We start from the raw sequence: 18,024 nt of genomic DNA, 5'->3' as shown, positions 1-18,024 counted from the left end.
GGAATTTAGTTATAATCAGCATTGATTACCCTAAATAGGCCATCATTTAAAGGTTCTTTTTGCTATATAGAAGTATTTATTGTTATCATTTATAAACATCTCTAAAGTTAAGCATTTAGTACTGAAAATACCTTAAAGATATAATAATTTGTCCTGCAGTCCATTTATTTTTTTTTTTTTGAGATGGAGTCTCGCTCTGTCACCCAGGCTGGAGTTCAGTGGCTCGATTTCAGCTCACTGCAAGCTCCACCCCCCGGGGTTCATGCCATTCTCCTGCCTCAGCCTCCCAAGTAGCTGGGACTACAGGCCCCTGCCACCACACCTGGTTAATTTTTTTGTATTTGTAATAGAGACGGGGTTTCACTGTGTTAGCCAGGATGGTCTCAATCTCCTGACCCTGTGATCCACCTGCCTTGGCCTCCCAAAGTGTTGGGATTATAGGCGTGAGCCACCGTGCCCAGCCCCTGTAGTCTATTTATTAATAAGGTCAGTTTAAATGAGAGTTGAGGTACAAATGGGAGTGAAACAGTAGAAACAACTCAAGAACAAAGATACTTTACTGAAAGTATTAAGAACATTTATTAGATATCACTTTATTTTATATAATTGATGGTATATTCTTTTCTTTTGAAATGGAGTCCCACTCTGTTACCCAGGCTGGAGTGCAATGGCACGATCTCGGCTCACTCAACCTCCACCTCCTGGATTCAAGCGATTCTCCTGCCTCAGCCTCCCAAGCAGCTGGAATTACAGGAGTGCACCAGCACGTCCAGCTAATTTTTGTATTTTTAGTAGAGATGGGGTTTTGCCATGTTGGTCAGGCTAGTCTTGAACTCCTGACTTCAGGTGATCCACCTGCCTCGGCCTCCCAAAGTGCTGGGATTACAGGTATGAGCCAGTGCGCCCGGCCTAATTGATGCTATATTCTTATAAAATGTTTCCTACTTTTTTGACATTAACAGTATCTCCAAAATGTATTACTTAAGCACACATATAAATGATGTAATATATTAGAAAACCAAATATTTAAAAAAATTTACTTACTCTTAGCCACTCTACCATGTTTTCTTCAATTTCACTATCAGCAGAGATGTCTAATATAAGACGTCGTGTCAAATGAGCTTTATGATACCTCATAAAAACATCTTTGTTCTGTACATACTTAAGTACCAAGAGCTGTATGAAAAATAAAGTTACTTTCAGTTCTTATATACTCTTACCATCTCTCGAATTTAGACCTTTCTATATCCACCAATTGTCACAAGTCAGAAATTTTTATAAGCACATACAGATAGAGGCCTATTGAATTATCCATCTCTGAGAAATACCCAGTCCTGATACACTACTTTAAAAGTTAGCAAAACTGAGACTATAACCAAATTTTTAGTTGTTCTAAATATCAGTTTTTTAGATTTTGTATAAAATGCAACGATATACTTTACATGAAAAAAATCAATGTCCCCCCGGCAAAGTGTCTCTTCTACTTATCTTTTTCACTTTTTTTTCTGACACTAATCATCTCTCTCGGCCTTTCTGTCTACACTTGCCCAATATCTTATTTTTTTTCTTGTTTGTATTCTTGGGCTTACATCATTACACTAACAACTGGGTGACAAAGACTAAAGCAACTACTTAATCTACTCTCATTCATCCCTTGCTATCTATCTTGGACTCTCACAAAAAGGAGGAGTGAAAAACTCCCAATCTGTCAACTATCATTCCAAATTTGTTGGAATGATATGTCCTGTATTAGTAGCTAGAACTTAATTCCTAAAAATAACCAAGAAAGGAGAGGAATTAAATGGTATTCCTTTCAAGAAGCTGTAGAATAAAAATTTTCAGAAAGAAAAATAACCCCCCGAGAGGTCTTGCACTGTAAAACTTCATAACATTAGTTCTTTACAGATAATGCAGTTTTAAATTGATACTATCACAGAAAGTCCTGTAAGCAAAACACAAATTCAAAGTAAGGTAATTTTAAAAGTTGAAATACAAAAAATTCATGTACCACTTCTTTAAGCTTTGCTTCAATCTCTTCAGAGGTTAGTTTTTTGCTTAATGGTGTTTTTCTTAGCAACATGTCACAGTAATTGGCAAGCAGCTCAGGGCATTTTGATTCAGGCTGAGTTTTTAATCCCACCCTAAAAAAACAAATTAAAAGCAGTTGATGGAAAAATTATTAATGTTTGCAATTATTTTTTTCTAAAGTCAATTATTCACAAGTGAATTTCTTATGTTAAATAATCTAGTGATCAGGTTTGGAACTAGGATGAGCAAGCATCCTAGGGTGCCTAATTTAGGGAGGCACTCACTTTTACGTTCCCCTAAGTGCTGATGCTGCCCTTGCAGAACCCTGAGAGTAAGAACCTTCTTCAATTTTGCACTCTAGGTGCCTTCTTGCCTCACCCTAGTGCTGACCTTGGCAATGATAATTAAAATATTTTTTTCAGAAATCTGTTAAAATACTTTAGAAAAAGTGTTAAATTCTTGGATATTTATGTTAACATTTAAAACTTTTTATGATTAATACATTAAAACTGCTACTTCACTCTTTAAAATGAATCCAATATAACCTACATTCCATAATGATGATATATATACCATCATGCATTAAAAAAAAAACTATAAATGAATTCTTCCTAAGCAATAAAGAATTTGTATCTCCATTTCACTTTCCTGATACAAATTTTTTTTCAGTTTTTTTGAGATGGAGTTTTGCTCTTGACCCCCAGGCTGGAGTACAATGATGCCATCTTGGCTCACTGCAACCTCTGCCTCTCGGGTTCAAGCGATCCTCCTGCCTCAGCCTCCAGAGCAGCCGGGATTACAGGTGCCTGCCACCATGCCCAGCTAATTTTTAAATTTTTAGCAGAGATGGGGTTTTGCCCTGTTGGCCAGGCTGGTCTCAAACTTCTGACCTCAGGTGATCCACCTGCCTCGGCCTCCCAGAAAAGTGCTAGGATTATACGCGTGAGCCACCACACCTGGCTCCTGATAACAATTTAAACACAGCATATTGTTGCTTTTTTAAAAAATAACTGAGACACAAACACACACAAATTAAAAAATTTAAAAAATTGAGACAAGGTCTCACTATCTATATTGTCCAGGCTGGACTCCTCCCGAGTAGCTGGGACTACAGGTGCATGCCACTGCACCCAGCAGTATATTGTATTTTTATGCTTGAAAGTCTTACATTTATTTTTTAATCCTACTTCTCTAAAAATATACGTAAATAAATTTAAATTGAAGATTTTGAAATTTCTCGTGCTTATGAAATTCAAGTATTGTTTTCCAAGGATTGAGCTATCCAAATTTTAAGTATACAAATAATTCAAACAACAATTATATCATGCATACACATACATAAAATATATGCATATGTAAAATTTTACTGGATGTGTCAACTCTTAGTGGGGTGGATGAAACTTTTTTCCTCCCAATTATAAATCCAGGAATCAGCATAGATTAATTTCTTTTATTTGTATAAATTTATGTCTTTGCCCTGAGAAATCTTATTCACATAAATAAGTAGATGAGACTAGAATATGTTTTTCTTATTATATCATTCAATTATTTGAACACCTCCTGAGCCATTTGCAAAACAAAAAAAAATCCATACTGATCTAATATTAAAATTTATTTTTAATTATGCATCTTTAAAGAATGGCTAACATCTACCAGCGAGGTGAGGAATGAAAACAATAAAATAAAAAAAGAACACAAAAATAATATCTAACATTAGCTGTGCTGAAAGCAAAGAAGTAGAAACTATCTGACTAGGATCTGATACCTAACTCATTAAAAATTAATTCTATGTACATCAATACCAGTATTTCAAAATAGCCTGTCTTAGGCCATCTGAAGGCTGCTACATTCTGAGGCAAAGCACCACAGTAAGAATCAAGAGAGGTATGCCTTTCTTTGCAAACCGGGAATGGGTAATTGTGAAAGAAACAGAAAGGAAAAACTGCTGTGATACTTCCATCACAGGGTGGAATTTTAGAAAAGAGTGAATGTGGAAGTTGAAAATTTAGAAATGGATTTCCCTGAAAGTATCCATACTGGCATGCTCCAGGGAAGTCTTTCTGTATTCCCTTAGGTAGCCATACTCCACTAACTTACTGAGAATCCATCCATCTCTCCTTGCAATGCCTGGCTCAGGTGTGAACTACTGTAACAATCAAAGTGATCTACCTCCCTCCTTCATTCAACCTATCAAGAGGACAGCTATCAGTTTTTATTTTTGTTTTGATACGGACATCTAGATATGTTGCTCAGGCTGGTCTTGAACTCCTGGGCTCAAGCAGTCTTCATTCCTCAACCTCCCAACTAGCTGGGATTACAAGCTAGCTATTAGTCTTACATTGTTACTTTGAAGGTAGTGTGTTATTTTTCCCCCGTGGCTGTTTTAAAAGTTTTATTATTGTTTTACTATAATGTACCTAGGAATGGTTTAATTTGTATTTATCCCACTTGGGATTCACAGAAACCCTTAAATCTTAGATCAATTTTGGAAAATTTTAGTCAATACCATTTCAAATATTGGTTAATACCCTCTTTTCTATGCTCTATGACTCCAGTTATATATGGTTTTAGACACTTTCTTTCCTCAGATAACAATTTCCATCTATTTATCCATTAATATGTATTATTTCTTCATTGCTATTTATTATCTAAGCTTATTAATAATTACTGATATACAATTCGCAAACCACACAATTCACTCACTTAAAATGTACAATTCAGTGCTTTTAAAGTATATTCAGAGGGTTGTGTAATCACCACCACAATAAAATTTTAGAACACTTTCATTACCCCAAAAAGAAACCCCACACCTGCTAGCAGTCAAATCCCATTCTCTAGCTATCCTCCTCTCACCTCTCAGGCCTGGGCAACAACTAGTCTACTCTATGGATGTGCTGATTCTGGGTATCTCAGATAAATGTTATCATACAGTAAGTGGTATTTTGTGACCCACTTCTTTTACTTAGCATCAAGTTTTCAAGATTCATCCATGTGTCACAGCATGTACCAGTAGTTCATTCCCTTTTTTAACACATATCTTTTATTAAGAGTAAAAAAGATTTATCATTTTAGTAATTTTTAAGTGTAAAATTCAGTGGCATTAAGTACATTCACAATACTGTACAAACATCACCGCTATCTATTTCTAGAACTTCTTCATTATCCCAAACATAAATCTTGTATACGTGGAACAGTAACTTCCCATCCCCCCTTCCCCATCCCCTGGTAACTTTTATTCTACTTTTTGTCTCAATGGATTTGCCTGTTCTTGATACCTCATACAACCGTATTCATGCAAAATTTGTCCTTATGTGTCTGGCTTATTTGAATCACCATAATGTTTTCAAGGTTCATCTACCTTGTAGCATATAGCAGAATAATAATTCATTTCTTAGAACTGAATAATATTCCACTGTATGGATACAGCATACTTTGCTTATCTATGCAACTAATGGACATTTGGGTTGTTTACACTCTTTGACTATTAAGAGTAACGCCACTCTATTATGAACATTTATGAGCATGTTTCTGAATGAAAGTATGTTTTCATTTCTCTTTGGTATACACCTCAGAGTAGAACAGTTGGGCCATACAGCAACTCTGTTGAACTTCTTTTGTTTTAAAAGGCTAGTCAAGTGAAGCAGTGGGAGTGGAGAAGGAACAACTAAATCTGTAAATGGTTGTGATCAATTAGCTGTGAACACCACTGCACTTGGACCAGCCTATGTTGAACTTCTTGAGGAACTACCAAACTGTTTTCACAGCAGCTGTGCCACCAACAATATGATTCCAATTTTTCCATATCCTTACCAACACTTGTTATATCTGTCCTTTTTATTTTAGTCATCCTACTGGGTATGAAGTGATAGCTCATTGTGGTTAAGCTATTAATCTTAATTAATTAAAGTCCTTATGTGCTAACTCCAACATCAGGATCACCTGAGATCGCTTCTAAAATGATTTTTCTTTTAGTTAAGTCACTAATTTATCTGTCTTCATAGGACTAGTAACGTACTGAATACTGGACACTGTACATAAAAGAATCACACAAGAACAAGATGACGTTATCTTGCATTAAGAATGGGTTCACCCTTTGTTCTGCTATGAAAGGGAATCAGTCCATCTCCAGGGTTAGCCACTGAATCGAAGATATGTCCCTCCTGGACTTTCAATTCAGTGTCCAATGGGTTTTGTTACTCCAGTCCTGTGTGACCACCAAAACATCTGCCCCCCAGCAGTATTGCTTAGCCTAGGCCAAAACTACATTCTCAGCTGCTGCTTCTCCTTAGGGAAACACAGTTACAAATCCTCAAGTAACCTCTGAAAGGTTTATCTGGCATTTCTGTACATTTCAATCCTTTGTCATAGCTGTTTCTATAGCTCTTAAATAGCATGAAATTACTATTTTCTACATTTACCTGATTTTCTAGTTGTTCTCAGCAGCAGCATTGGTCTACCACAAACTACTCCACTCCTCCTCAGAAGCAAGTCTCCCAAATAACTTGGATGCTACTATCAGTTTATTCTTCTAAAGCAGGGGTGTCCAATCTTTCGGCTTCCCTGGGCCACACTGGAAGACGGACTGTCTTGGGCCATACATAAAATACACTAACACTAATGACAGATGATGAGCTAAAAAAAAAAAAATCGCCAAAAAATCTCATAATGTTTTACGGAAGTTTACAAATGTGTGTGTTGGGCCACATTCAAAGCCGTCCTGGGCCGCATGCGGCCCGCGGGGTTGGACAAGCTTGTTCTAGAACATCACCTCCTCCACACCTCCAATAGCCACACCACCTATTCTACTGCCTAAATCAGCTAATGATACTTACTCTACTCCACAGAAATTTTCTACTTTGAGACAGGGTATCACTCTGTTGCCCAGACTGGAGTACAGTGGTGCCATCATAGCTCACTGCAGCCTTGACCTCCTGGGTTCAAACAATCCTCTTGAATACCTAGGACTACAGGTACCCGCCATCATGCTCATCTAATTTTTAAAACATTTTGTAGAGATGGGTCTCACTACATTGCCCTGACTGGTCTTAAACTCATGGCCTCAAACAATCCTCCCATCTTGACTTACCAAAGTGCTGAGATTACAGGCATGAGCCATGGCACCCAGCCTAGAAATGTTCTACTTTAATGTGGAGCTAAAAGTAGGACATAGTCACCTCAGAATCAGAAAACTAAGAGAAACCCAGCAATCCTCACTTCTGGGACTCTATCTTGTAGATAAAGATTCACAAATATTCAGTGTACAATATTATCCTCTGTAGCACTAACAGTAATAGCAACACATTGGAAACTACTTAATGCAGCAGTAAAGGACCAGTTAAATAAGCTATAGTACATCTACCAGACAGAGTGCCAAGCTGCTATTCAGCATAGTGAGGTTATGAAAAACCAACATAAAACAATATAATGGCAAAAGACTAAGAGTGAGCACCCTAAAATCAGGAATAAGACAAGGATGCCTGAATTCACCCCTGCCATTTGTTACTATAGTAGACGTTCTAGTCAGAGCAATTAGTCAGAGAAAAGAAAATAGAACCAAACTGGAAAGGAAGAAGTAAAAGTATTTCTATTTGCAGATGTCATGATCTTATATATAGAAAAGCTGAAAGAATCTACAAAAAAGCTATCTGAGCCAATAAATAAATTGAGGAAAGCTGCGAAGTACAAAATCAACACATAAAACTTATTTGTGTTTGGGCATGGTAGCTCATGCCTGTAATTTTGGCACTTTGAGAGGCAGAGGCAGGAGGCTCACTTGAACCCAGGAATTCAAGACCAGACTGGGCAACACAGCAAGATCCTGTCTCAAAAAAAAATTAGCTGGGCATGGTGGTATGGCCCTTAGTCCCAGGTACTCAGAAGGTGGAGGCTTGAGCCCAGGAGGCGAAGGCTGCAGTGAGCTGTGATCAGGCCATTGCATTCCAGCCTAGGTGACAGAGTGAAACCCTGTCTGAAAAAAAAGAAACAGAAAAAAAAATCAGTTGTGTTTTTATACACCAGCAAAGAACAATCCAGAAGAAAATTAAGAAAACAATTCCAGGCTGGGCATGGTAGCTCCTGCCCGTAATCCTAGCACTTTGAGGGGCTAAGGTGGGAGAACCACTTGAGCCCAAGAGTTCAAGACCAGCCTGCTCAACACAGTGAGAGACTGTCTCTACAAAAAATAATTAGCCAGGTGTGGTGGCCTGAACCTGTGGTCCTAGCTACTCAGGAGGCTGAGGTGGGAGGATTACTTGAGCTCAGGAGGGCAACGCTGCAGTGAGCCGTGATTGCGCCACTGCACTCCAGCCTCAGTGACACAGTGGACCTTGTCTTTAAAAAAAAAAAAAAAAAAGAAAGAAAGAAAGAAGAAGGAAGGGGAAGGGAAAGGGAGCGAAGGGGAAGGGGAAGGAAAAGAAAGGAAAGAGAGAAGAAGGAAGAGCAATTCAATTTACAATAGCATCCAAAGAAAATACCAAGGAATAAATTTAACCAAGAATGTGGAAGACTTGTACACTGAAAGCTATAAAACACTGCAGAAAGAAAGACAAAAAACAAATAAAAAGAAATTCCATTTTCATAATTGGGAGACATAACATTAATACAATTCAATGCATTTCCTATCAAAATTCCAAAGGTCTTTTTCACAAAAATGGAAAAGCTGATTCTCAAATTCATATGGAATTAGAAGGGAACCCAAATAGCCAAAATGATCTTGAAAAAGAACAAAGTTGAAACATGCACACATCTTGCTTTTAAAGCTTATCGCAAGGCTACAGTAAATCACAACGATGTGGCACCAGCATAAAGACAAATATAGAAACCAATAGAACTGAACTAAGCATTCAAAAATAAACACATACATCATAGCCAACTGATTTTTTTTTTCGAGACAGAGTCTCGCTCTGTCACCCAGGCTGGAGTGCAGTGGCCCGGTCTCAGCTCAATGCAAGCTCTGCCTCCCAGGTTCACGCCATTCTCCTGCCTCAGCCTCCCGAGTAGCTGGGACTACAGGCGCCCGCCACAACGCCCAGCTAATTTTTTGTATTTTTAGTGGAGACAGGGTTTCACCGTGTTAGCCAGCATGGTCTCGATTTCCTGACCTCGTGATCTGCCCGCCTCAGCCTCCCAAAGTGCTGGGATTACAGGTGTGAGCCACCACGCCTGACAGCCAACTGATTTTTGATAATGGAGCAAAGACTGTTCAATGAGTGCTGGAACAATTGGGTATCCACATGCAAAAATATGAAGTTGGACCTGTATCTCACACCATATTACAAAAGCTAACTCAAAAAGGATCAATGACTTAAATGTAAAAGTCAAAACTACAAAACTCTTTCTTGTTGTTGTTGAGACGAAGTCTCACTCTGTCACCCAGGCTGGAGTGTAATGGCATGATCTCGGCTCACTGCAACCTCCACCTCCCAGATTCCGACGATTCTCCTGTCTCAGCCTCCCAAATAGCTGGGATCACAGGCATGAGCCACCACGCCTGGCTAATTTGTTGTATTTTTAGTAGAGACAGGGTTTCACCATCTTGGCCAGGCTGGTCTTGAACTCCTGACCTCAAGTGATCCACCCGCTTTGCCCTCCCAAAGCGCTGGGATTACAGGTGTGAGCCACTGTGCCCAGCCCTATAAAACTCTCAAAAAAATAAATAAATAAATAACAATACATCTTCATGATCTAAATATGAAACCAAACCAAAAGCAAAAGCAACAAAAGAAAAAAATTGGTAAACTGAACTTAATCAAAATTAAAAGCTTTTGTGCATCAAAGGATAGTATCAAGAAAATGAAAAGACAACTTACAGAATGGGAGAAAACATTAGCAAATCATCTATCTGATACGGATCCAGTACCAGAATATATAAAGAACTCTTACAACTCAACAACAAAGAGAAAGAATCCAATTAAAAGTGGCCAAAAGGGCCAGGCATGGTGGCTCACACCTGTAATCCCAGCACTTTGGGATGCTGAGGCAGGCAAATCACGAGGTCAAGAGATCGAGACCATCCTGGCCAACATGGTGAAACTCCATCTCTACTAAAAATACAAAAATTAGCTGGGCGTGGTGGCACACACCTGTAGTCCCAGCTACTCCGGAGGCTGAGGCAAGAGAATCACTTGAACCCAGGAGGTGGATGTTGTAGTGAGACAAGATCAGACCACCGCACTCCAGCCTGGCGACAGAGCAAGGCCCCTTCTCAAACAACCAAAAAAAACGGGCAAAAGGCCTGGGCATGGTAGCTCATGCCTGTAAGCTCAACACTTTGGGAGGCTGAGGCAGGAGCATCTCTTGAGGCCAGGAGTTCGAGACCAGACTGAGCAACGCAGCAAGACCTCATCTCTAAAAGAAATTAGTAAAGTATGGTAGTGTGTGCTTATTGTCCTCCCAGCTACTCAGGAGGCTGAACCAGGAGGAATGCTTAAGCCCAGGAGGTGGAGGCTGCAGTGAGCTATGATCACCCTTCATAAGGGAAAATATACGAATACAAAAAAAAAAAGATGAAAAATTGCTCAACATCAAGACTCATGAGGGAGACGGAATTAAAACATTAAGATACTACTACATACATCCCAAATGACTAAAGTTAAAAGAACACTAAACACTGATGAGAATGAGGATCAGCTGGTACTCTCATACGCTACTGGTGGAAGTGTAAAACAGAATAACCACTTTGGAAAGCAAACTACTGTTACATGCCAAAACATCAAAGAATTTCAAAAACACAATGCAGAATGAAAGAAGCTTTACACAAGAAGTACACAGTGTATGATCCTATTTATACAAAGTCCTAGATTAGGCAAAACTAATCTATATTGAGGGAATTAATCAGGACAGCAGATGCCTCTAGAAGGAGGTGGTGGGGGGACCAACTGGGAATAGACATGAAGTAACTTTGTACGACGATAAAGACATCATACATGTTAATAGGGGTATAGGCATTTGTCAAATCTGACTCAAATGTACACTTAAGATTTATGCATGGAACTGTATATAAATTTTGCCTAAAAACATAAACATTAAATTCAATAAATGACTGTATGCTGAAGTGTTTCGGGACTAAAGGTTACTGATGCCTGCAACCTCTTTAGAAATACACTTAAAAAGTTGACTGATGGATGTACATAGGGAGATACATATTTGATAAAGCAACCATAGTAACTCTATTGTAAGTTTGAACATTTTCATTTAAAAAATGCTTGGGACTGGGTGCGGTGGCTCACGCCTGTAATCCCAGCACTTTGGGAGGCTGAGGTGGGCGGATCACTTGAGGTCAGGAATTCAAGACCAGCCTGGCCAATATGGCGAAACCCCGTCTCCATTAAAAATACAAAAAAATTAGCCGGGCCTGGTGGCGTGTGCCTGTAATCCCAGCTACTCAGGAGGCTGAGGCAGAAGAATTGCTTGAATCCGGGAGGTAAAGGTTGCAGTGAGCTGAGGTCGCACCACTGCACTCCAGCCTGGGTGACAGAGTGAGACCCTGTCCCAAATAAATAAATAAATAAATAAAATTAAATTAATAAATAATACAAAAAATACTTGGGTGAAAGAGAATGAAGAAGATCTATCTACTCATGTGAAGAGATGGCCAAGATGTAGTGCTATATGTTTCACATATTTCACAGTTTATAAAAGAGAACATATTCCTTTCTAAAATATATCAATATTATAATATGGTATGACTCAGATGTCTTCCACTGTAATATTACTCAAGCAACATACACTGCTCAAAAAAGACAAAACGAAAACACTAAATAAAAAATACCTGATTATTTTTCCTTCTTAAGAAACGTTATTTTTCAGTATTTTTCAAATATTTTAGCATTATATAGAAAATTTCTTTAAAATGGTAATTCTTAGCTAGAAGTACATCAAAAGACTTTTTTCAATTAACCTTTATTGCTATTTAGTACTACTCTGAAAGTACTATAACTAGCTCAGATTTCAGTTGTCAGATTTTCTATAAGCTATGCTTAGCACAGGCATATTCATCTTACCAATTATAGAACAATTTTTTAAAATGGTAATAGGAAAATTTACATTAAAACTGAGTTCTTTTTATAACATTATGGTAAACTGAGTCATTTTCTCTGCTTCTAGGGGTAATAGAATACTTTTAGTGACTAATGAGGGAAAAACAAGTAGAGAACCTAAAAGATTACAAATATTTTTTTACCTGAAAAAATAAAGTCAATTTTTGTATTGTAAAATAATTTAATAAAAAATTATAAATGAACTTTAACAGCCAAAAGCTGCAAAACTCACAAAACTAACAATAACAAAAATAAACCTAACAGGGTACTTTGTATACCTAGTTAACCCCTATTACACTAAAGAAAATTTAAGTATTTTTAAAGTATGGTTTTAAAAAACTTACCCCTTCTGCTTCAAAGGTAATTCAAGTTTAAATATGGTAGCATCATTAACAACTGCTTTATATGCCTGTAAAAAATAATTTGGAATAAAATATTTTTAATATTTAAAATATACAGATAAATTTTTATACATCCCAAAACACATAAAAATATGTTAGTTTTTATTTCTAATGGTATATCTGGCCAAACAGAATTTGCCTATTCAAAGACTTTAGCAAGTGCTTTGTCATATTATAATTATCAATATTCTCAAGTGAGGTTGTTGTTTTGTTTTGTTTTGTTTTGAGATGAAGTCTCACTCTGTCGACCAGGCTGGAGTGCAGTGGCGTGATCTCCACTCACTGCAACCTCCGCCTCCTGGGTTCAAGTGATTCTCCTGTCTAGCTGGCCTCCTGGGTAGCTGGGATTATAGGTGCCCGCCACTACACCTGGCTAACTTTTGTATTTTTAGTAGAGACGGAGTTTCACCATGTTGGCCAGGCTGATCTCAAACTCCTGACCTCAGGTGATCTGCCTGCCTCAGTCTCCCAAAGTGCTGGGATTACAGGGGTGAGCCACCATGCCTGGCCTCAAGTGAGATTTTTTTTCTTTTTTTTTTTTCGGAGACAGAGTTTCACTCTTGTTGCCCAGGCTGGAGTGCGGTGGTGCTGATCTCAGCTCACTGCAACCACCGCCTCCTGGGTTCAAGTGATTCTCCTGCCTCAGCCTCCTGAGTAGCTGGAATTACAGGTGTGCACCACCATGCCCGGCTAATTTTTGTATTTTTAATAGAGACAGGGTTTCATCATGTTGGCTAGGCTGGTCTTGAACTCCTGACCTCAAGTGATCCACCCGTCTCAGCCTCTCAAAGTGCTGGATTACAGGCGTGAGCCACCACACCCAGCCTACACAACTGTTCTTGTTAAAGTCACTGGCAACCTCCATGTTGCTGAAGACAATGGTTTATCTCCATCTTATTATCAGCATTTAAAAACAGCGGATCACACCCTCCTCCTGAAAGTACTTTTTTCACTTGTCTTCTAGCACATAACATTCTCTTGATCATTTCTCCCTTCTCATGAAAGATGACTCCTCATTTTTCTAACAATGAAATATCAGAATGCCCTAGGCCAATCCTTGGATCTGTCCTCTTTTCTATCTCCACTCATTACTTTGGTGATTACAGCCTGTGTCCGTGCTTTAAAAACCATTTAGATGCTGAAGCTGCCAAACATATTCTTCCAGCTCCATTCTTTCTCTTAAGCTCCAGACTCAACATTACCATATGGATGTTTAACAGATATTTCAAAGCTAACTTATTCAATACTGAGTTTCTGATCTCTCTGCAACCATCTCTCCAAAAACTATTTCTCTTACAGTCTCTTCCCTATCGCAGTGAACATATCCTTCTAATTGATCAGAACACGAATCTGAGTGTCATCCCTGACTAGTCTATCACATTCTACATCTGATTCAATAGCAAATCCTGAATAGTCTATCTTCATAATATAATCGTAATCCCAGCAATCCCTCTTCTAGGCATATACCCGAAGGAAATGAAATCACCACTTCACAAAGATAACTGCACTCCGAAATTCACTGCATTATTCACAATAGCCAAAATATGGACACAACCTCAGCGTCCATCAATGGATAAAGAAACTGGTACATATATATGACGGAAGCCTGGAAGACCTTAAAAATAAGCCAGACACAGGAAGAAAAATACTGCATGATCTCACTTATATGTAGAACCTTAAAAAAATTCAAATATACAGAGAGAGGAATGAAAGAATAGTACCAGTGGCAAAATGGGTGGGAAAGAAACAAGGAAATGTAGGTCACACGATACAAAGTAGCAGACACACAAGATGGAAAAAGTCTAGAGAGCTAATGTACAGCATGAGAACTATAGGTAGTAAAATTATACTGGGCTGGGCATGGTGGCTCATGCCTGTAATCCCAGCACTTTGGGAGGCTGTGGTGGATAGATCGCTTGAGCCCAGGAGTTCAAGAACAGCCTGGGCAACATACTGAGAACTCATCTCTATAAAAAAAATTACAAATTAGCCAAACATAGTGGTGCATGCCTGTAGTCCCAGCTACTCGGGAGGCTGAGGTGGAAAGATCACCTGAGCCCAGAGGGGTCGAAGCTCCAGTGAGCCATGTTGTGCCACTGCACTCTCTCCAGCCTGGGTGACAGAGCAAGACTCTGTCTCAAAATAAATAAATAAATAAAACAAAACAAATTAAAATTATACTGTATATTGGATTCATGCTAAGTAAGCAGACTTTGGGTGCTCTTGCCACAAAAACAAAACAAAACAAGAAAATGGATAACTATGTCAGATGGTGGATATCTTTATTTCCTTCACCAGTGAGATGACAGGACTGAGACAGCATCAGTGCGGGTGAAGAGTTCTCAAAGAACATGATTTAAAGGGAAAGGGGGCCAGGGTGGTGGCTCACGTCTATAATCTCAGAACTTTGGAAGGCTAAGGCAGGAGTTCAAGACCAGCCCCGACAACATAGCTAGATGTTGTCTCTACAGAAAAACTTTAAAAACCTAGCCAGCTGTGGTTGTGTGGGCTCACAGTCTCAGAAACTCAGGTGGCTGAGGCGGGAGGATTGCTTGAGCCCAGGAGTTCAAGGCTGCAGTCAGCTATGATTGCACCACTGCACTCCACACTGGGCGACACAGCGAACTTCCCTGACAAGTCACTTGTAGAGCCTGCTGTCATTTTTATTTTCCAATTCCAAGCCACATACCTGGTGTAACAAATGCTGTCAAACCTTCCCACATCCCTTAGACTTTTCCCACTATTAGTATCTGCATGTGCACCCAAAGCTGTTTTTTCCTAAAACTGCAGAAATATGTGTTGCCTGTGCAAGTGGCAGGCAGGAAATTTCAAGAACTCAACACTTGATAGGTGACGTAATTTTGAGCAGGGTTTTTAATAAGTTTCCTTGCAGAATTAAGTTCAAGTAGCTCACTGTAGATCTGACTTACTAATACGCCACGCTATCGTCCCTGCATTTCCCAAATAAGCTACTTGCATTAAAAAAAAAAGAGAGAGAGAATTATCGAACTACTTTTGACCACCTCTACCATCACTCTGGGATACGCCTCCATCATCACTTAATTGAATTATTTAAATAAGTTCTTAACTGGTATTCTTCCTTCTTTCTTCCCTTCAGTATATATTTTGCAACAGCCAGAATGATCCTGTTAATACATAAATCACATCCTACCATTCTGTTTAAAATTTTTAAATGACTTCCCATCCTACTCACAGTAAAAACTAACTCCTTCCCATGGCTCAGAGTCTTATATGATCTGGCTTCCTATGAAGCCTTTGCAGGCTACTCAATTTAAGACTTCACACCACCCTCACCATGTCTATACTCCCTTAACTCCTTTCCTACTTTACCTACTTATTTGTTTTATTTTTATTTATTTATTTTTTGAGACAGAGTTTCGCTCTTGTTGCCCAGGCTGGAGTGCAATGGCACGATCTCAGCTCACCACAACCTCCACCTCCTGGGTTCAAGCAATTCTCCTGCCTCAGTCTCCTAAGTAGCTGGAATTACAGGCATGCGCCAACACGTCCAGCTAATTTTTCATATTTTTAGTAGAGATGGGGTTTCTCCATGTTGGTCAGGCTGATCTCGAACTCCCGACCTCAGGTGATCCACCCGCCCTGGCCTCCCAAAGTGCTGGGATTACAGGCGTGAGCCACTGCACCTGGCCTATTTATTTGTTTTAAAATAGACAAAAAGAGTCTGGGCACAGTAGCTCAGGCCTATAATCCCAGCACTTTGGGAGGCCAAGGCGGGCCCATCACCTGAGGTCAGGAGTTCGAGACCAGCCTGGCCAACACAGTGAAATCCCATCTCTCCTAAAAATACAAAAATTAGCCAGGCATGGTGGTTGGTGCCTGTAATCCCAGCTACTCAAGAGGCTGAGGCAGGAGAATCGCTTGAACCTGGGAGGCAGAAGTTGCAGTGAGCCAAGATCACGCCATTGCACTCAAGCCTGGGCAACAAGAGCGAAACTCAGTCTCAAAAAAAAAAAAAAAAAAAAAATTATAATAGACAAAAAGAGTGAGAAAAAAATCCTACTGGAGAATGGAGAAAGTTGTCTTTTTAGAATCAAACTTGGGAAGTAATGAAAGGTAGTCAAAGAAGAGAAAAAACTAACAGCAATTTCTTGTTATAGGTTTATTACACTAAAAAAGATACAATGCTAAGGACAGTATGGTGTTTTATTATCATTATCCTATACTAGTGAGGACGGAAAAAGATGGTATGCAATACAAATGCTTCCCTGGGAAACAAGGATAAGTATAACGTAACTCTCGAAGGAGTCCCATGAAAGGACAGAGGATGGAGGAATCAACTCTGCTGGTGATGAGCTGCGGAGGGAGGCAGGATATCAAGGAAGCTCCAGGGGAAGTATTCTTTGAGCTGGGTCTTAATGGAAGGATGAATAGGAATTCAATAGATCAGTAATATTCAAAAACAGAAAAACATTCTTGGAAAAATGAGAAAAAAGCAACTTTCTAACTAAATTCTAATTCACAAGGCTATCTAATGTTTAACGAATGCTTACAACCAAAACAAAACGAATAGTTGTTCTCCACTGATGAAAAATAACAGTTGCTGGGTTTTTAAGTTTATAATAGAAAAATAATGCAAATTGATTATTAGAAGTAAATTATGAGAATAAAACTTTTAAAAGTGTTTTTTATATATATATAGGAATATATACCTTATCTCTTGCAGTAAGAAATCGTGGATCATCTTGAAAAGCTTCTTTGACGAGTTTACTAAATCTATTAAATAGTGTAAGTAACTGCTCAACGTATTTCTCAGAGTCCTAGAAACAAAAGGTTTTATATTAAGTTTTTAAAAGAAAAAGAATAACACAAAAAAAGAGAAAATAAACATAATTTTAATAAAACTCATTTAAAACTGGGGATTTTTTTCTTAAAAATAAAACTAAAAGGTGTTCCAATATTACTGTTTTGCCACTTCTTTCTTTCTTCCTTTTTTTTTTTTGAGACGGAGTCTCGATCTGTTGCCCAGGCTGGAGTGCAGTGGCGCCATCTCAGCTCACTGCAAGCTCCGCCTCCTGGGTTCACGCCATTCTCCTGCCTCAGCCTCCCGAGTAGCTGGGACTACAGGCGCCCGCCACCACACCTGGCTATTTTTTTTGTATTTTTAGTAGAGACGGGGTTTCACCATGTTAGACAGGATGGTCTCGATCTCCTGACCTTGTGATCTGCCCACCTCGGCCTCCCAAAGTGCTGGGATTACAGGCGTGAGCCACCGCGCCCAGCTCCCTGTTTTACAGAGAAAATAGTAATTTCAATTACTATTTTCAATTTTCAATTCTGCATTTTTAAAAATTTAATGTTTTTATTTGTAATCAACACATAATGGTACATACTATGGGGTACAATGTTATATTTCAATGCACGTATATACAGTATAATGATCAAATTGGGGTAACTACTATATCCATCACTTCAAACATGTATAATTTCTTTGTGGTAACAACATAAAAAATCTCTTCTATCTTGAAATATACACTACATTGTTACTTGCTATAGCCGCCCTACTGGGTAACAGAACA

At 38.8% G+C, this 18,024-nt stretch overlaps 1 protein-coding gene across 1 annotated transcript in view; it reads right to left on the bottom strand.

Annotated features, from left to right (window-relative positions):
* Positions 1–18,024, bottom strand: part of CUL5 (cullin 5) — a 98,501-nt gene that overhangs the window by 16,160 nt on the left and 64,317 nt on the right. The window contains 4 exon segments of the mRNA NM_001132119.1: positions 1,045–1,176; positions 2,009–2,141; positions 12,410–12,474; positions 17,158–17,265. Of these exon segments, the coding sequence (NP_001125591.1) occupies positions 1,045–1,176; positions 2,009–2,141; positions 12,410–12,474; positions 17,158–17,265 (438 nt within the window).

Source organism: Pongo abelii, chromosome 9, assembly GCF_028885655.2.
Source record: "Pongo abelii isolate AG06213 chromosome 9, NHGRI_mPonAbe1-v2.0_pri, whole genome shotgun sequence".
Lineage (NCBI taxonomy): Eukaryota > Metazoa > Chordata > Mammalia > Primates > Hominidae > Pongo > Pongo abelii.
The sequence above is the reverse complement of the archived record's forward strand: the minus strand, read 5'-3'. Positions and strand labels throughout refer to the sequence as shown.